Source organism: Artemia sp. Qi Xiang Cuo, chromosome 13 (assembly GCF_049724085.1).
Source record: "Artemia sp. Qi Xiang Cuo chromosome 13, ASM4972408v1, whole genome shotgun sequence".
Taxonomy (NCBI): Eukaryota; Metazoa; Arthropoda; class Branchiopoda; order Anostraca; family Artemiidae; genus Artemia; species Artemia sp. Qi Xiang Cuo.
In genome coordinates this window covers 69,538,129-69,558,268 of record NC_142806.1, presented here as the reverse complement: position 1 = coordinate 69,558,268, position 20,140 = coordinate 69,538,129, and the positions used below count along the sequence as shown (strand labels likewise).

General features: G+C 32.9%; 1 protein-coding gene across 4 annotated transcripts in view; it reads right to left on the bottom strand.

The window, feature by feature from the left end:
• Nucleotides 1-721: 721 nt before the first annotated feature.
• phtf (putative homeodomain transcription factor) overlaps nucleotides 722-20,140 on the bottom strand; it is a 171,564-nt gene continuing 152,145 nt past the window's right edge. For 2 of the 4 annotated variants that reach the window (XM_089098552.1, XM_089098551.1), the window contains exons 13-15: nucleotides 14,312-14,407; nucleotides 4,064-4,306; nucleotides 722-2,338 (exon numbers count right to left, since the gene is read on the bottom strand). In XM_089098552.1, the coding sequence (XP_088954678.1) occupies nucleotides 2,189-2,338; nucleotides 4,064-4,306; nucleotides 14,312-14,407 (489 nt within the window). In that variant the 3' untranslated portion in view covers nucleotides 722-2,188. The remainder of the gene's footprint in view (nucleotides 2,339-4,063; nucleotides 4,307-14,311; nucleotides 14,408-20,140) is intronic. The other 2 variants (XM_089098549.1, XM_089098550.1) reach the window with 1 other exon arrangement.

The window sequence follows — 20,140 nt, the reverse complement described above, 5'->3', positions numbered from 1 at the left end:
ATCTTACAATAGTCCAGTGCGAAGACTTTTCCAGTCAAAAAGCTAACCTGCCTTTATTAATCATGACCTTTGAAGTTAAAAGTGGTTAAATTTATGACCTTTGTAAAAGTAAAGTTTAAAAACCTATGTTAAAGTAAACCTTTGTTAAAAAAAAAACCTTTGTTAAAGTAAAGTTAAAAACCTATGAGGAAATACATTCTTACTCATTAAGGGTATCCTTAAGGGATCCTTAAGGGTATCCTTAAGAATATCCTTAAGGACATCAACTTTCTATTCGGCTAACAAACATTATATTCCTTTTTATATCCTTTTATTATTCCTCTCAGTTCCTTCTATTTTTCTATTGTATAGTGCCGAAACATGGGGACATTTGATACTGTTTATACGAGAAATTTTTTTTTGACAAAGTTCACAGTCTTATTAAAAGTCTTAACCCGTTTCCAATATTCACCTTCAATTTTAATTATTAACTGAAAATATGGTCTAAGAAACGATCTATGTTCAGAAAAAAGAAGAAATAAAAAAAAGAAAGAAAGAGAAAGAAAAAAAGAGAAAGAGGGAGAAAAGAGAAAAAAAGAAAAAATTTTTGTCAAGATTTCTTTATTCTCTCATGAAAGTTTTGAAAAAAAACTCTTTGCAAGAATAAGAAGCTTTTATTACTTTTAAATAAGAATTTTACGAAAAAAAAAAAAAAAAAAAAAAAAAAAAAAAAAAAACAGGACAACTGCCCCTCCCCCTTAATTTTGTAAAATCTCTTTTTTGTATTTTCATCAAAACTTTTCGTTAAAAATATCCTAGATTTTCAAAAATACTTCTTTTATCTTCATAAAATTAAATTTCAAATAATTCCTATCCGTCCTCTACCTTTTCAATAAATGGCACCACAGATAGTCCTCTAGCGATAATACTACAAATAATTAATTATAACCAATAAAAAAGCAGGCTCAGCTAAAAAATTAATAATTTTCACATTTAATTGCAAATAAAATTTAAATTTTATTCCTATTGAAAATTGCTTTAAACGCAGATACGATTCTACCTCTGGGGCAGCATTTGCACCAGTTGTAGCCCCACTACTGGAAAAGATGTAGCCCTACTTTATATCAAGAATTAGGTAAAACGATTAAAATCGATTTTGAAGGGACCCGACTATAAAAAAGAAGGTTGATTCTATCATACCATGATAGAAGCATATGTTACTATGTTACTTATGTTACATAGTAACATATGTACTATGTACAACATATGTTACTTATTATTGCTCCTCCAGTTTAATTACTTGAAAAATACGACATACATAAACTTTTCGGAAAAATTAAATAAACAACTAGCTTAACAGTCGCACAGGGCAAAAGTAAAAGGTTGTTGCACAAGAAACACACATAAATACCCACCCACAAAAACGGAAGCGGTACAGATTTTTGTTTGTTTGTTATAGTATGGATAATTTATAGTTACTATTTCTAGTTACAGTTACTAAACAATTTTCTAATGTTTTTTTATTAACCATTTTCTTCATAAAAAATGCACTTATTGTTTTTGTTATATTTAGACTTCTTTTTTTTCATACAAGGTTTTTATGTTCTATGCACAACTATATCTAGATAATTTACAATTTTTAAAATTTGACTTCAAGAATACTTCGCTCAACGTCTAATTATAAAAAACCTATAAACCAAAATACAAAATTTTTGATTGTATAATTCTTCCCTTAAAATTAAAACGTAAGTGATTGCAAATTTTGATTGATCTTTGCAAGTGTAGCAGACTGCCTATAAGATCGGTTCACTATAAGATACGGTAGCTTCGAGCTCAATTTATGGAATATTATTCTTCTAAATTTTGTTCAGACATTTCAATATCTCAGGTTTTTGCAGCAGACAGGGGGGGGGGGGGGGGTAGTTAAAAAAATCGAATTAAAAACAAATATTTTAGGGGATAAACCAAACTACGAAAATTTTAGATTGCACAATTCTTCACTTAAAATTGAAGGATTGCAAGAGGATACAAATTATAATATATTATAATAAATTATCTCTAAACACCATATCAATCAACTAAGCTCAAGCACTACGTAATTTCAATTCAACACCAAGGATTTCAAACAAAACGTCATGACACCAAATTGCCATAAATTATTTCTGAACGCAACATTAATTAACTAGGTTAACTTAATTAATTAACTAAACTAACTAAGTTTTAGCTTGTGTAGTTTCAATTTAAAACCAAGTATTTCACTCAAAACGCCAGATATGGCTGAAAGCACAACGAGTTTTGTAAGATTGTAGAGAATCGGATTTGCTGACACACCAGATATTTTAAATGGGCTCTCCAACTCCTATAAAAAAAGAACGACAATAATTGAATTTCCGGGGGTTCATGACCTGGGACAAATTTAATGCCGCAGAAATTGCTATTAAAATACAAAAAAATATGTTAGGATTAAAAAAAATTTCGAATCTATAAAAAATCCTTAAAAACTAAAACATCAGTCAAAAATGAATACTATAATATTAAAAAAATAATAATACAAAAATGTAAAATTAAAAGCAAGATTAAAATCTTAAAATGAAAATACCATCTTTTTCTGGAGTACCGAGTCTAGATCCTTTCACCAATATTACAAAAAAAACATTGAAAATTAAAATCTCAATCAAAATATGAATATCAAAATGCAAAAAAAAACAAACTAAAGTCAAGAATAAATTATAAAGACGAAAATTAGATCTTTCCATCTTCAAATTGGATATTAAAATATATATAAAACAAAATCCAACGCTACCCCTTCTTCTGACGGAATTATTTATGTCCTATATATGGATAGTTACTTTTCCTTCTAATAAATGGCTAAATTACTTCACAATTACTAATTGTCCCAGAATAGAGGGTCTTATTCAGGGGGACAATATACAAATTAGTTTACTATGTTGACACAGGAGCAGAATCTGCTTGCCAGTAAATAAGTCACCAAGATAAGCAATATTAGTTGCTTCATCATAATGATAATATTTATTAGATACCCAATTACATACAAAAAAGATAAACAGTGGAGTGAAAACACAAGAAAAAACGAAAGAAGGCACGAAACACATGATATATATATATATATATATATATATATATATATATATATATATATATATATATATATATATATATATATATATATATATACTTTTTTTCTTTAATAATACCTAATGTAAGTTGAATTTGTAATGAAGGTTTATTAGAAAAAAAAGGTTCGCTCTAGTGTAGTTTTTAAGAGGATTTTTTAATATTTTTTAATGTAAAAGAATAAAAATATGTGAAATAAAAATAAAAATATTTTTTATAAAATGTAAAACAATAAATCATAACAAATAAAATAATAAATATAATAAATAATAATAAAATAGTAAATTTATAAATCTATATATATATATATATCTGTCTTGGCTTTTTTTACAATTAGCCATGGCTTGATGCCCCCAACTACTTGATTCCAATTCAAAAGCAACGGTGCGGGCATCAAGCCATGGCTAATTGTAGAAAAATCAAAGACAGATAGTCCGAGTGAGTGAGAGGCAAATCTGGCATAAACCCTTTTTAGCATTGTATAAAAATGATGTCATTCCATTTGTTGACATAATAATAAAAATGCATGACGTGATCAGAGAGCTGAATGGGAAATGTACGCTACCACGAATATCTCGTATATAGATTACTGTCAGGCATAAAATATGTTCTGACATATATTTTGATATGTTATATCCTGTAATTGCATTTTATATGTTAATATTTTCACTTTTGTCACATAAGAGAAAAGGTGCTACATTCAAAGTAGCACGTGCTACAGTGCTAAACAGGATAAAATAGTGCTAAAATAGCACTTTCGTGCTACAGGTGGCAACCCTGTTCTCAAGTGTTGCGCAAGCGATGAAGATGATTTTCATTCCCCTTAAGTTTGTTGCACAAGCGTAGTTTCTCAAAAATAAGTCTTCATTTGAGACACTGAATACTTCATTTAATAAGCAAGAGTTGAGAGTTAAATTATTAATTATTAATAAACAAAAAGATTAATTACCTTTAATAAATCAGCTGCTAGTTTGAGAACATTATTTGATAATAGGAGTTCTTCTTTTTTAGAGGGCTTTTGTTCCATTTGAAGATAGAGATTAATTTGTTCTGTGATCAAAACAGAAAGACTTCTATACTTCCTATTAATCTTGGAGCCCAAAGTCATAAAACGCAGGAGAAAGACCCCTAGGACAAGACACCAGCATAACACTTCTATATTATAAAGGGACTGATGAATGGATTGAGATTCCTGAAAACAAATGAACGATAAACAAACAAATAAGAAATAAGTATAGTTATAGATAAAACTTATAAATAAATATAGATAAAACTAATCACAATCAACTCCATTGATTTTTTTTTAACTAAAATCAACTAGATAGATAGGCATAGAGTACAGCGCGGGGATATAAGTCGGAGAACAAGGGACCTAAGCATAATAAGCCTAATAACCTTCCTAAGCCTAATAAGCTCATAAGCCTAATAAGCACATAAGCCTAATAAGCCCAACAAGCCTAATAAGCCCAATAAGCCTAATAAGCCTAATAAGCTTCCAAAGCCCATAAGCTTAATAAGCTCATAAGCCTAATAAGCCCATAAACCCAGAAGTCTAATGAACTCAATAAGCCTAATAAGCCCATAAGCTTAATAAACCCATAAGCCTAATAAGCCCATAAGCCTAATAAGCCCAATAAGCCTAATAAGCCCAACAAGCCTAATAGGCCCAATAAGCCCATAAGCCAAAAAGCCTAATAAGCTCATAAGCCCAATAAGCCTTATATGCCCAATAAGCCTAAAGAGCCCAATACGCCTAAAAAGCCCAATAAGCCTAATAATCCTAATAAGCCCAATAAGCCTAATAAGCCCACTAAGCCTAATAAGCCCATAAACCTAATAAGCCTAATAAGCTCATAAGCCTAGTATGCTGATAAGCCTAATAAGCTTATAAGCCTAATATGCCCATAAGCCCCTAAGCCTAATAAGCCCATAAGTCTAATATGCCCATAAGCCTAATAAGCCCAATATATATATATATATATATATATATATATATATATATATATATATATATATATATATATATATATATATATATATATATATATATATATATATATATATATATATATATATATATATATATATATATATATATATATATATATATATATATATATATATATATATATATATATATATAGATAACAACTCACCGCAGCACCAAGCCGCCTGAGGCCAACACAGCTACACACGCTCCTCCACCCTAATCATTTCAAAGCCCCCCTTTTTACACCCGCCCACGAAATTCCCATTTCCTTTAAATATTTCTTTATGACGTCCTCCCACCCCAGACGGGGACGACCTGCTTTCCATTTAGCCCTAGACAGCTGGCCGAAAAGAACAGTCTTCGGCAATTTGTCATCCTTCATCCGCACAACGTGCCCTTGAAACCTCAACCTTTTTTTCATTATAGCCCTAAAGAGCGGTATTGAACCACATTTTTCGTATAGCCTATTGTTTGAAATACGGTCAGTCAGCCGGGTACCTAGAACAATCCTTAAGCGATTTCTCTGGAAAACATCTAGCAACCGCTTTTTGGAGCGCCCTTTCTTCAGAGCCATATTTGACCACTGCCATAATTGTGGCTTCTAATATTTCAACCTCGGTTTGCATACTAACCTTCATACACTTCCAAACTTTTTTTTAACAATTGAAAAACAACATGAGCCTTTGGCTATTCTGCTGTTGACATCTTCACTGCTCTCACCGTCTTTACTAATAATACTACCAAGGTAAGTGAAGCTGTTCACCTGATCAATCTTTTCATTACCCAACGCCACCTTTTCATCTTCACTTATTCCTAGCTTTAGTGACTTAGTCTTCCGAACATCTTCCTTAGTCTTCCAAGTCCAGGAGACTTTTTCCTCCCCATTTGATTCCGTGGTCTCCCATTACCTTTTCTGTGCTCCTTAAAACAAAGTCCATCAAAATAATCCATACAAAGGGAGATAGAACACAACCCTGCTTAACTCCTGATTTAACACAAAACCAGCTTCTAACCTCATTTCCTACCTTAACTGCAGCAGTCTTATACTCGTACAAAGCACTAATCACTTTAATGTATTTGTCTGGTATACCATATAAGGATAAAACCTTTACTAAAGCTCTTCTATCAACAGAATCAAACGCTTGCTTATAATCTATAAAACTGAGGACCAAAGGTGTTTGAAAACTAAGGCACTTCTCAATCATTAGCCTAAGAGTGAAAACTTGGTCGACACATCCTCTACCTTTTCTAAAACCGAACTGTTCTTCCCTTAAAACTTTGTCTACGGCATCTCTCAGTTTAAAAGTATCATATTACTAAGTAATTTACTACCTACAGAGACCAGACTAGTGCCTCGATAATTACCACACTCACTTTAATCACCTTTCTTATAAAGTGGCTTAATTACGGTTTTCCTAAAATCATTAGGTACTTTCCCTTTTTCAAAAATCATATTCATAATCTTCAGTAGCTTATTTCTAACCTCAGAGCCACCATATTTACCACCATATAGAAACCCTAGAAACTCATTTACCACCCTATCAACACCTGGAGCCTTGTTATGTTTTTAATCCTTTTAGTACTGCTGCTAATTCCTCCTCACAAAACAAATCTTCCTTCAAATCCAAGTTTTCACAAACTTTTTCATTTTCCTCTATATCTTTTCCTGCAACTCTATCTCGGCTATGCAAATCCTCAAAATGTTTGGCCCATCTCTATTTAGTTTTATCCTTATCGCTAATTGTGGCCCCATTCCTATCTTTAACTGGGCCAAGTTCGGATTGACTACTCCCTCTCAATTTGTTAATATGCCAGTACAATATTTTACTATTATGCCGTCTAGCTGCATCTTCCAGATACTCGAAAATTTTATCCATGGCATCCACTTAACACCTCCTTAGTTGATATCTTAATGCTTTCTCCACTTTCTTTATATTCCTTTTGTTTTCATATGATCTATCACTCAGATAATTCTTGTACAAGTCCTTTCTCCTTTCTATTAAACATAAAGCTTTTTCACTAATATTCTTAGCTGCAGTTCTAGTTTTCTTCCCTAATACACCTTCAGCAACTTCACAAATTATTTTTCTCAAATTATTCCAACCATCTTCCACATTATCAAATTTTAAACTCTCAAGATATTATTCAACTGTTCCTAGAAAGTTTCTCTCAAATTCTCTTCCTGGAGTCTACCAACATCATAACTTCCCGGGAGGTAATTACGATTCTGATACTTCAGCTTTAAATTAACCCTTGACACTACTAGATGGTGATCTTGACTTTTAACATCAATAACGGCACTCCTATATACGCTAGTATCTTGTATTGATCCTGGCAGTCTTTGGTTTACTATAACATAATCAATAAGGTTTGCTGTCTTACCATCAAGTGAATACCATGTTAACTTATGAGCCATTTTATGACCAAACACCGTATTGGTTATAACTAGATTGTTATACCTACAAAATTGCTAAAGTTTGTATCCATTACTGTTTTCTTTTCCTACACCAAATTTACCTAGGCTAGGATACCATCTATCCCTATTTCTACCGACCTGGGCATTAAAATCTCCCAGTAAAAACATCAAATTTCTACCTGGGACCCTGTCTATTTGCTCCTGTAAATGTATGTAAAATTCATCTGAGTCACTAGTATCTCCGTCAGTCGGTTCTACTATAACTGATACCCTGAACTTTTTGTCATAAAATGAGAGATTAGTATTCTATTATTAATACCTTCCCAGCCTAAACAAGACTTTGCAGCTTCTTTATTCATCATGAGCCCTACTCCCTGTCTATGTACCCCATCCTTCATGCCTGAGTAAACAAATTCTATATCACCTAATTTCATGCTTCCTACCCCTGGGATATGAGTTTCTGAAACTCCCAATAAATCCAGTTCTAATCGTCTGAATTCGTCAGTCAAAATGTTGATAGGATAGTCATTTTTTTAACGTCGTAACATTCCAAGTTCCAATTTTCATGTTCTTTAAATCATTGAAATTATTTTCCCCTCAGGAAAAGCAAAGATCCCGGATACCAGTGCAGGACGGGGATCACATATCTTCTCAAGTCTACACCGAAGTGCTTAAGCCGGCTTCGAACCAGACAGCAAGAAGTCCCTGGAACCTCCATGAATGGAGGCTTTGTGCAATCCCGGGCCCATCTTGGTCACAACATGGTTTTCAGCACTTGGCGATGCTCTTCTATCAACAAAAGTCGAAATACTGCACAGACAGTCTCAAGCCTATTACTTCCGACTCATTATATATTCATGCCTACAAATATTATGCTACTACGGAGAGGCAGCACATAGCATACAAATCAGCTACGAAGAGGTTTTCAGCCTGAAAACGCCCGTCAAAGCAAAACAGTCCAACAGAATTATCTATTAATCGGAATCCCGTGTGAACTGTATCGTTTACTATGCTCTAATTTCTTCGAGGGGCGCCACTCCTCAAGTGGGAATAGAGTTGACCGCAAGGTCCATATATATATATATATATATATATATATATATATATATATATATATATATATATATATATATATATATATATATATATATATATATATATATATATATATATATATATATATATATATATATATATATATATATATATATATATATATATATATATATATATATATATATTATATATAAGTAGGCTATATAACATAATAATATAGTTATAATTAATATATATATATATATATATATATATATATATATATATATATATAAGTATAATCACATAAAATAAATAAATAATTAATAAAACAAATAAACAACAAATTAATATAGTAATAAAATATTCAGTTCAAAGAGGTCGGTATACTCTATGGTATTGTATTAATAAATAAATAGAAATAGAAAAAAAAAATGATTCATTGAAAAATAGGAGATTGCACTGAAAAATTCAAACAAGGTTTATTTTTGTTAACTCTTCATGGAAACAGCCTTTTTTTGCAACAGAATCTATGAAGAAAACCAGAACTACGCTTCCCCCGGTTTTTAGGTATACGTTTCCATTTGAGAAGTGTATTTTCTTTAATATTGTTGTTTAAAAAAGGCTATTTCCATGAAAAGTTCACAGAAACAGCTTTTATTCGAAATTTGCACCGTAAACTCCATTTTTTTGCAACTAAATTATTGGAAGTACGAAAGCAAAAACACAAAAATAGCTAAATATGAAAGTAAAAAGAATTGAGTAGAAGAATTTGAATCAGAACCGAATAGACTATTTCCATTCCAAGTCATGTCATTAATTACCGAATAGTTACTAATTACAACAAACCATTTATTCACAAATTAAAATACAGCGAGGATAAAAATAAAAGTAAAATTAAAAAGAAAGTATAATAATTTACTTGTTTTTCATGAAAATAACCCTTTTTAATTAAACTAATTCATTTTTACTAGAATTTATTACTTAATTTTATTATAATTTATTTTAAGTTTAACTAGATTTATTAATAGGGCAATAGGGAAATGGAAATTTCTTGGGAGTGTGTAAAGAGGCTTTGAATTGACTGGGATGTAGGAGGAGCGTGCGTAGCTGTGTTGCCCTCAGGTGGCTTGGTGCTGCAGTGAGTTGCTAGCAGTAGTAGTAGATTTATTTATACTAAAAATTTATTAATACAAAATAAATAAAAGTACAAAAAATCAAAATAGAGGAAAACAAGGTCAGAAGTGAAGATTGTATAAACCTGGTCCTTCAAATCGAATTAGGTATGTTCATTTTTGAAAAAAACAAAAACATGTAAAATGCGAGTATGTATCAGTGGCGGATCCACAAGGGGGCGAGGGGGGCGCCCGCCCCCCCCCCCCTAGCGTAGTCTAAAGTTGTGTATTTACTTAATCAACTCAAGTTTGCGTTAATTAAACTTGCTCCCAACGCAAGATAATCGGATCAACCTATTTCGCTCCCCCCCCCCTAAAATATCTGGATCCGCCCTTGGTATGTATAAAGGGGATTTTAGGGCTGAATAAACTTTTGAAAAAAAGTTGGGTACTTGATGCCGTCACCTTTTTTTATAGTAATTGTTACATACCAGATTTTAGTACATATCTGATCAGTTGACTGGCAGCCATCAATCTATCAAATTGAGCATCCCAACTCGAGTGTCCTTTTAAAAACTAGCCCCGAATTCAACTGAGGGAGGGCTTTGGGCCTTCTTGTTTCTCATAATTTGATAACTAGTTCGTGAAAGAATTTACTGTTATGAAACCAGGGTCTTTTCCAGGTTTTTTTTTTTTTTTTTTTTTTTTTTTTTTTTGAAGATGTTCATTTATTAGTTCATCATATCATATAAATGTCTAGTCTAATAATATCCTAATTAATATCTATTAACCTTAGTATTACCGCCTCGAAGTGTTTTGAGTTGTGTGTTTTTTTTTTCTTTGGTTCACGCTCTGTTCTGTTTTACTTTATTATTTATTTTAGTTTATTTTATTATTCTGTTCTGTTTTTTTTTCCAATAAATAAATATTATAAAACCGAAATATACCAGTCGTTTTCTTCTATCTATTTACATTTGCTTAAACTGGAACGGAAAATAATGGGACCACTTCTACGAAAGACATAATAAGTATAGTTGTGCATATTTTGTATAGTTGCGCATAGTTGTGCATGTGTTGTGCAACTTTTGTACGGAATATATGCGCGACAGTATTAAAAGTCTTTAAAGATAATCACAACTAAATATAGAAGCTACTATTTCTTGACCGTCAATTCTAAAAATTATTATTTAGTTTTTTAAGTTCTTTTTTTTTAATTCTTATATAAAACTTATTCCAAGAAGTTTACAACTTTTAGTTTTGTGCTTTTTTAAAATAATGTTATAACATTGGATATAAAAGCAACCAAACAATGATTAACAACAATTTTATACAGCTCTGTCGAAATAAGTTTACGCCCCAATGACATCAAAATAAAAACACTTTTCCCCTGGATACAATTCTTTTTCACACCTAAAAACCGAGACTTTCTAGGATTTTTCTTCTTTTTTTCAAAATAATTCACTTTTTAGGCCGGTACTATATTTTCGGTACTCTTACCACGATGAACGATGAAAATAAATAATTAAAACTAAAGAGTTGAATCTGACAACTCTGTTCGTCCTTAAAAATTCAAACATAGACTATCTGTTGATTTCTAATGAACTTTCTAAGCCAATTGACCGGTAACCTGCTTTGACCTGCAATTTCCAAGAAACTTGTACCACCTTTACTCAACACAGTATTCAAAAATTCAAGAACAGTTAGTGAACTTTTTAAGTCAATGGACCGGTAACTTGCTTTGACCCGGAAGTGATTATTTTGTTTAGTATTAAAGCATTTTATTTTAATTTTGATACGTTAGTAACTCTACTGATGATGATGACCGACTGTGTCATCGAAATATTTAGAGTCTTTGTTTTATATTTTCGTTTCACTGTCTAATAAAAGGACCTATCCCTATTTGGAATTCTTATTGTTTTCGTCAAAAAATATTCAGCATGACAACCCTGTTAAAAATTGCTAGAATAGGCAGCCCTGACTGTAAATTCAAACTTCAAACTATACAACATTGAAACATGTGCTAAAACATGATGCTGAATTGCATGTTAAAAAAAAAATATATTAAAAAATAAATAATAATTATAATAAAAAAAATTACTTATTCAACGAAGGAGCTTTAATGTTATAAGCAAGAAAGCCAAACATTCTAAAAACCTTAAGTTTTCTTTTAAAGTTTTCATGAAAAAAATATAAATAAATTCTACAGCAACAACAACTACAAAAAAGCGAGCGCTTACTGTGGTTGTTTTGAATAATCAAAAGGTCGTAGTAATCCCCACCTTCTAGAATACACAAAGAAAAGCATACTTATCAGGGTTGCCACTGAAAGTTTAACCATACTCAAATTTCGGTTACAAAAAAACCTGAGATTTTAGATATCTAACAGTTCGCGATAAAGATCTCTATGTAAGGAGCCATTAGGCCCAAGAATAACCAAAACACTAAAAAAAAAAAAGAAATTCGATATCAATTAACGCATCAAAAGACATGGCTTCATGCTGATTTTAAAGATACAAGCTTTTTAAAGCTTAATTTTACCAATCAAAAGCTAGGAACCGGAGAGAATTTTCTTGATTTTTGGAAAAAAGAGGAAACATCCCACCAAAAATCAAGCAATATCAATGAAAATCATACCATCAGATTCAGCATGTCAGAGAACCCTACTGTAAAGGTTTCAAATTACTATCTATAAAAATATGGAACTTTGTACTTTTTGCCAAAAGAAAGATTAGAAATGCGTGTTATATTTTTTATTATTTATTTTACCAGGGGTGATCATGTCGAACCCATGGTTTTAGAAGATCGAAAGTGGACTCATTCAGATAGAAACCAAAGTTCTAGTGTCCTTTTTAAGTAGCCAATGCAGGGCAACCACCACCTCCCCCACACCTTTTGCCATAAACAATAAACAACAAGTAGAACAATATGGAATTTTTTTTTTATGTAAGACAATAGAAAGCAAACTTTAAATTAATATTTCGACCCTATATTCAAGGGCCGTCCTCAGCAAAATCAATGAAGAAAAAACTAATATAAAAGAACTCACATTAAAATACAATCTTTAAAACTGAAATATTTTCAAAACAGTCTTAGCATCATTGCTTCCAGGAAGTGCAACCAGGACTGATACATCAACCGAAGTGAAAAAAGACAATTCATTCAAATGGAATAAAAAAACATTTACAAACAAGCGGGTTGTGCGCAAGTTGATTGGTTCGCTGGATTTAGGATCCTTTGTCCAAGAGGACGAGGGTTCAAATCCTAGTGTAATTAATTATTTGGTTTGGGACGGGGTCAGTGGCGTGACTCTGTAAGCTCTGCCAGGGTCAACCCAGCATTAAATGTGTACCTGGAGAAATCTGGGGAAGGTGAACAGGAAGGGTGTACGAAAGCACAGGATGTTTGGCCCCCAACCCCCCATTGCACTTCCTGACTGAAGGGCCAAAAAACGGAGATAAGCACCGCCGGTAAGGACTGTAAAGTCTAATGCCATATTCTTTACCTTTTCCCTTTACCTCTTAAGGCTAATTTTGCCTTTTTGACAGCCAGCCTAGAAGGTCTATCCGTAACAGGTTCAGTGGATTTGTTCACTGTTTTTTTTTTAATATATTAGTTAAATCATTTTTAATTAAATTTGTATATAAGACATTAAGTGAATATTCCCCAAAATCCCTATTTACAGAAGTAGTACTATTTATTTTGATTCTAGTTTCAATTGCATCTCGAACAAACTGTTTTATGCCTAAATCATTTCTAATAAAGGAAGTTTCTTCAAAAAGTATTTTATGGCTAGGATTATAAAAGATATGACTGCTTAAAGCAGAATCAAAAGATAATATTTGTACTATTATAATTTAAAGCTTTAGTTATGTCATCTTCGTGCTGTTGTAGGCGTTTTTCTAAATTTTGATGGGTTCTACAAACATAGTTTTTGCTGCAGTCACGTGGTATTTGATAAACCCTTCTTTGGCGAGTAAATATTTTTGCTCGCCAGAACTTAAAGTAAAGTTTAAATGAAATATTCATTTAAAGTTGCGTTCCACTGTCTTATATAGAAAAAAACCTATTGTTCTACTTGTTGTTTATAATGGAAAGGCAGTGTGGTCTTCGTCGCTTTTTCCATTTTTTGGCCAAAGAGATCTGCCCAAAATTTTGAGTCCTTTGATTCAGCATTGTTGAAAGGCCCAGTAACATTGCCTCTGGTGATGACATGACCCCCAAAACCACTGGGGAAACGGCTGTGAGTTATGCAATTTGCCCATTGTTCTTATATAGTACTTGTTATTGCAAAATACACGGTAATTTTTCGAGAGGAACATCCAGGGGGGATGGTCAGTATTAATTTAATTAGTTTATTTACTTTCTTAAATTAATTTAATTAAATTAAAAAAGCAATTTGTATCTAAAATAGTGAGAAACATAAAAACTTATAACAAACAGAAATTACTCAGCATATGAGGGGAACTGGCCCTACCTCAATCCCCCGTTCTTTACGTTGAAGTCAGACTATTTGTTACAATTCTTTAAAAAATACTTCTGAACCACAAGAGCCTTAAAATTTTATGAGAATTAATTTTGAAGAAGTGTAAGCCTGATTGATCAGAAAGAGGATTCAAGGAAGAGGAATTAAAAGTAAATTACCTTAACAAGCTCCATACATAGAACAGACACCAAAAATAAAGTGATCATAAAAGAGGCAGATACAATACAGTCAATGGAATGCTGAGGGCCACGTTTCTGGAAAAAAAACATAGAATGAAATGAAGAAGAAATGACATAGAAGAAGAAGAAGAAATGACAAAAAGAGAAGAAAATGATTCATGGTTGAAAATGAATTAGTAAAAATCAACTGTACAGAACACACTCAAGTTCTTGATCTTACGGTAAGATCTGAGAAAACCAATTTCATAGCGACAAAGAAAAGTACCCACTGGACTTACTATATATATATATATATATATATATATATATATATATATATATATATATATATATATATATATATATATATATATATATATATATATATATATATATATATAATTATAACTATATTATTATGTTATATAGCCTACTTATATTATAATATAATATATATATATATATATATATATATATATATATATATATATATATATATATTAATTATAACTATATTATTATGTTATATAGCCTACTTATATTATAATATATATATATATATATATATATATATATATATATATATATATATATATATATATATATATATATATATGATTTAGGCTATATATTTGCACGTTAGGGGGGTGGGGGTGGTAAAGTATTTGGACAGCATTAAGTTAGAAAACGATTCTTACTTCATAATATGCAGAATAATCGTAGCTAACATATTTTGCATTCAGACGCGTTATACTTTACCCCCCCCCCTCATGTGCTAATACACAGCCCAAATTATACAAGCCCTATGCATTCTGTTACAGTCCACTTGTCTTTGTGGTAATGAAACCGGTTTTCTCAGATCTTATATTCAGACCAAGGACTTGAGTGTGTTCTGATTAATTAACAAGTACCAATTAATTACTTATTTAAAATGTGTAAGTAAAATCATATCCCGGAATTAGGCATACACCTCTTTCTCCGGAATCTTCAAGGCTTTCCGTAGCCCTAAACACATTTTCTTTTTTTTATAGTTTTTTTTCTAATTTTAAATCCTCGAATTTAAATCAAATAAAATCATGTTCCCATCAAATTGTTTATTTCTGGCCAACACACCCAATTTTCAAAATAATGCTGTTTTAACGATATATTTAATAATAATAACATCAGGAAACAATTTGTATAACGAAATTTATTTAACATAATTAATCCGTTTTGACATTTTTCCATAAAAAAACAACAACAAAACAAACAAACAAACGAAAGGAGTCTTACTTAATTCTTCATGACGTTATCCACTTCCTACTAATACATTTACACTCTTTTTAAAGTAATTCGATAAAATTTTTCGGAAAAAAACACGCATCATAGCCTGAAAAAAATTACCCTAAACCCAACAAACCCAAAAACAGACAAAAAAAAATGTTCCCAAGCTTATAAAATACAGCAAATTGCATAATAGTATCAAGGGTATCCATCCAGGGTTTCTTCATTTGCATACACTTTAGTCTTATTTTTTACGAGAACAGCATTGCCTGAAAAATAGTTTGTATTTCCAATGTAAAAAAAAAAAAAAAAAAAATGTACCCTGCAGTCTTAGACCGTGGCATTTCTGCACCTGCATAAACACTTCAAAAAATTGTTTCAAAATAATAAATTAATACTTATGTTATTGCGAGGACCAGTTTTCTAACATATTGAAAAATGAATCGATTTGGTTGAATGGTCAACAATTATCATATATATTGTGTCAGAATTCATCCTATTATTTGTGTGGCGTTCGAATTACTTTGGATTAGCTGATTAAGGATGCCAGAGTACGGTGGTGAATAACAAAGCAGGTTCCGCGGACCACCGGGCCAGCCGTCAATTGCTGATTGCCACTGCTGCCGTGGGCCTGCCCACTGAAAGATAAGTTGATTTTTTTTCTCTTTTTTGGTTTTTCTCGAAGTAGCGAAGAAATGTCAAAATTTCAACAGTTCCAGCTTGCGTTAGCGAATTTCAAAAGATTCCCGCTGTGGCCCGTAAGAATTATCCAAGTTTCAAAGGATAAAAAAGGAATCTTCAACTACTTAGTTTTTGCGTATGTAGATCACACAGAGTCGCGCCTAACCGAGAATAGTCTCATCTCGTTTGAGGACAATTACCGCGAAGCATCTACAAAAACTGATAAAAATGTTGGAAGTGCGTTTAAAGAGGTTAACCAAAACCCGGACATTTATAAGACGGCTTCCAAAACTTTCGCATCGCTGAGAGCAGTTTCTTCTGGACCATCTACCGCGGATTTCCTAGTTAAAATAGTCGCAACTGAGGAAGAAATCGCTAAGACAAAAGAATCAATGATGAGCGCGATTACTAAGCAAGTTCAAGATAAATGCGGAAACGACCGAACTCTGAAAACTTCTGTTGAGACTATCGTGAGTGAAATATACTCGTCAGTGTCGCTTGAGTTTAATCCGAAGCTAGAGCAATTATTGGTATCAGTAAAGAATATCAAAGGACTGATTGAAAATTTAGAGAACCGTATTGCAAAATTAGAAGTGAAAATTGATGATTATGAGCAAGAAAAACAGCTTGGAACTCTAGTTTTTCATGGTATTAAGCAGCAGCCGGGTGTTGACTTGAAGTCGACCATTCTGAATATAGCCTCGCAAAAGCTGGGGCTTCCCGGTATCTCTGATTGTGATTTTGCTATGGTTTACAGGTCGAAATTGAATAATCCAGGGTCGGCAAACGATTAAGTTGCACCAGTGTTCGTGAGATTTTCTACCTGTGAGACGGCCCGTAGAGTGTTTGCGATTAATCAAAATTGGCTGGTTCGAAAATATTTGTGTCTCAGTCTCTAACCAAGCGCCGTTGCGATATCCTGAGTGCCGCGAGAGACAAGTTTGGCGTGAAAAATGTATGGTCAGATCGTGGCAAGGGTCTCGCAATTCTTCCGGGTGAGCGAGCTGCTCGTCGAATTAACTCGTTTTCAGATCGCGTTTAGTTTGTTGTTTATGAGTAGTTTGGTAGTGTTTATCTCGTCAAGATGTTCTATATTACTCTTTATTTATATTTTTATTTTGTTGTTTATTTTTTGATTTCTTATGAGTATAAATATCGCCCCGTTTGAGCGAGGAAAAGGGATGAATTATAGGATTCTTTTTTGCGTAAGTTGATATGAGTAGTAGTTGAAGTGGAAGATTGAGTGATTTGCAAAATAATCCCTTTAATGTTGATGATTATTTGTTGACGGATATTGGAAATAATGGGTCGCAAATTAGTTTTCGTCCATCTCTTGATAGTAAATATCGCCAGTTATCAACTTTGGAGGAGTTAGGCCGGTCTGGATTTCATGCATGTATATGGAATTGTCATTTAACGTCTTCTTACCATGAGATTTTTGATTTTATTTCCCGATCTAATAATTTACATATAATGGCATGTGAAACATTTTTGGGTCATGATACTGTTCTTTCGTCCTTTAATTTTCCAGGTTATGAACTGATTGCTCGAAGTCGAACGTCAATGGGACGTGGAGGCCTGGCTTTCATTGTCCGACAGGATTTGAATTGGAAAATTAGAAAGGATTTGGACATTTGGAAGGAGGGTAAGATAGAAACCCTTAGTATAGAAATTCAGTTTGAAAATCGAGCTTGTATTTTTACTGTTGTATATAAGCCACCAAGTGCATCATTTGAAGAGTTTGCTGAAGGATTTGAATATCTTGCTGCAAAGGTAAATAGATCTAGTCAAGAGTTTATATGTATGGGAGACTTTAATTTTGATTTGTTAAATGTACGTGGACCAAATTTGGATTTTTTGGGCCTGATGATGTCAAATGATTTATACCCGACCGTGAGCATTCCAACGAGAATCAAGGATCATTCGGAAACGCTCATCGATAATGTGTTTGTGTCTTCAGCAATACTGAGTAAAGCGTACTGCTCTGTTGTTATAAGCCCAGCCTCCGACCATCTTCCGGTTGTATTGCATTTGAATTCTGAAGTGAAGAAAAATAACAGAAAGAATAAAATACCAATGCGTGAACTGAAGCCAGTTAATCTGAAAAAATTTGAAGCACAAATTAGTGTTATTAACTGGGAAACAGTACTGAATGAAGATCATCCGTCGGAAGCATTTGAAAAGTTTAACCAAATAGTGTCGAATGTTTATGATAGGACGTGTCCGCTTAAAGAAACAAACCCCAAAAAGAATAAACCAAGAAAACCATGGTGTGATAATGAGCTGCTGAATCTGTTTAATATGAGAAATCGGGCGTGTGAGGAGCATCTGAATCATCCACAGAATAATGAGCTCCATGTGATGTATAAAGAGCTAAGGAATATGGCAAATGCCATAAGAAGAAAAAAAAGAAGGCATATTTTACAAATGTATTTGAAGAAAGTAAAGGTAACCCCAAAGCAACATGGCAAGTTGTGAATGATCTTCTAAAAGGCCCTATGAAGCCATCGGAGCCAAAAATTGTGCTAAATAATAGGACCTTGGAAGAAACTGAGGAAATCTGCAACGCATTTGGACAATATTTCTCTGAAATTGGCCGCAAGATTCAAGAAGAAGCAAGGAGCTCCCATGTTTTCGAATCAAGCAGTTTTGTGGATGAGCGAGGAAGAGGTTTCGAAATGCATTTCCAGCCTTGTACTGAAGAGGAGGTACGCAAAATTGTTAGCACGATTAAGTCAAACAGTGCAGGAGTTGATGGAATGAACCTTAGAACGCTCAAGTCGGTTCTGGTTTATTTGCTTCCTGTCCTCGTATACCTTATCTATATTTCTATGGAAAAGGGGATGTTTCCGAGTGCGCTTAAAATAGCTAAAGTTGTACCGTTGCACAAAGGTGGAGTCAAAACTGATATATCTAATTGGAGACCAATATCAATTCTCCCGATTTATTCAAAAGTTTATGAAAAGATTGTTCATCACCGGCTTTACGAGTATCTGATGAAAATTGGTGTTTTACACGATGGTCAATTTGGCTTCCGGAAAGGACATTCGACAACGCAGGCAGTCCAGCATCTTCAGGAAAATATTAACTCAGCACTTGAGAACGGCGAGCAGTGCATGGGCGTTTTTATTGATTTTAGAAAAGCTTTCGACACTGTTGATTTTAAGATTTTATTGGAAAGGCTGTGTTATTTAGGCATAAAGGGTAGTGTTTTAAATTGGTTTGAATCGTATTTAAGTGAAAGGAAGCTACGAGTGACTTTGAGTAACAAATCTTCTCAGCCGTTTCCCGTAAAGTGTGGTGTTCCACAGGGCTCAGTTCTTGGTCCTCTCCTGTACCTGATATTTGTAGACACAATGAGATTCTACATTCCCGGAGCTTCAGTTACTTCTTTTGCTGACGACACGGCTTTAGTGATTGCAGCAAAGTCGCTGCAAGAGCTCTTGTTCAAGGCTAATAAGGCGCTGGATGGCCTACATGAATTTGTTTGTGCTAGCCTACTTAGCGTCAATGCATCAAAAACTAATTTTATGATGTTTACGAGGACTGGTTCTGCTCCCACTCTCCCTGGTGTCATCATTTACAATGGCCTACCGCTATCACAAGTTGAAGTGATCCGATATCTGGGATTCATCCTGGATCGAAACTTGACTTGGAGAAAACACTGCGACATCATAGCATGCAAGCTGACGCGAGGCCTTGGAGTTCTGAACTGTTTTCAAAATGTTTTACCTTTGAGAATTCTGCTTTTATTGTATTTTTCCATAATAGCGCCTTATATAAATTATGGTTGTTTGATTTGGGTGAGTAATTTTAGTTGCAATTTTAGAAGAGTTCAAGTTCTGCAGAATAAGGCTATAAGGTTGATTGGAAGGTATGATCGTG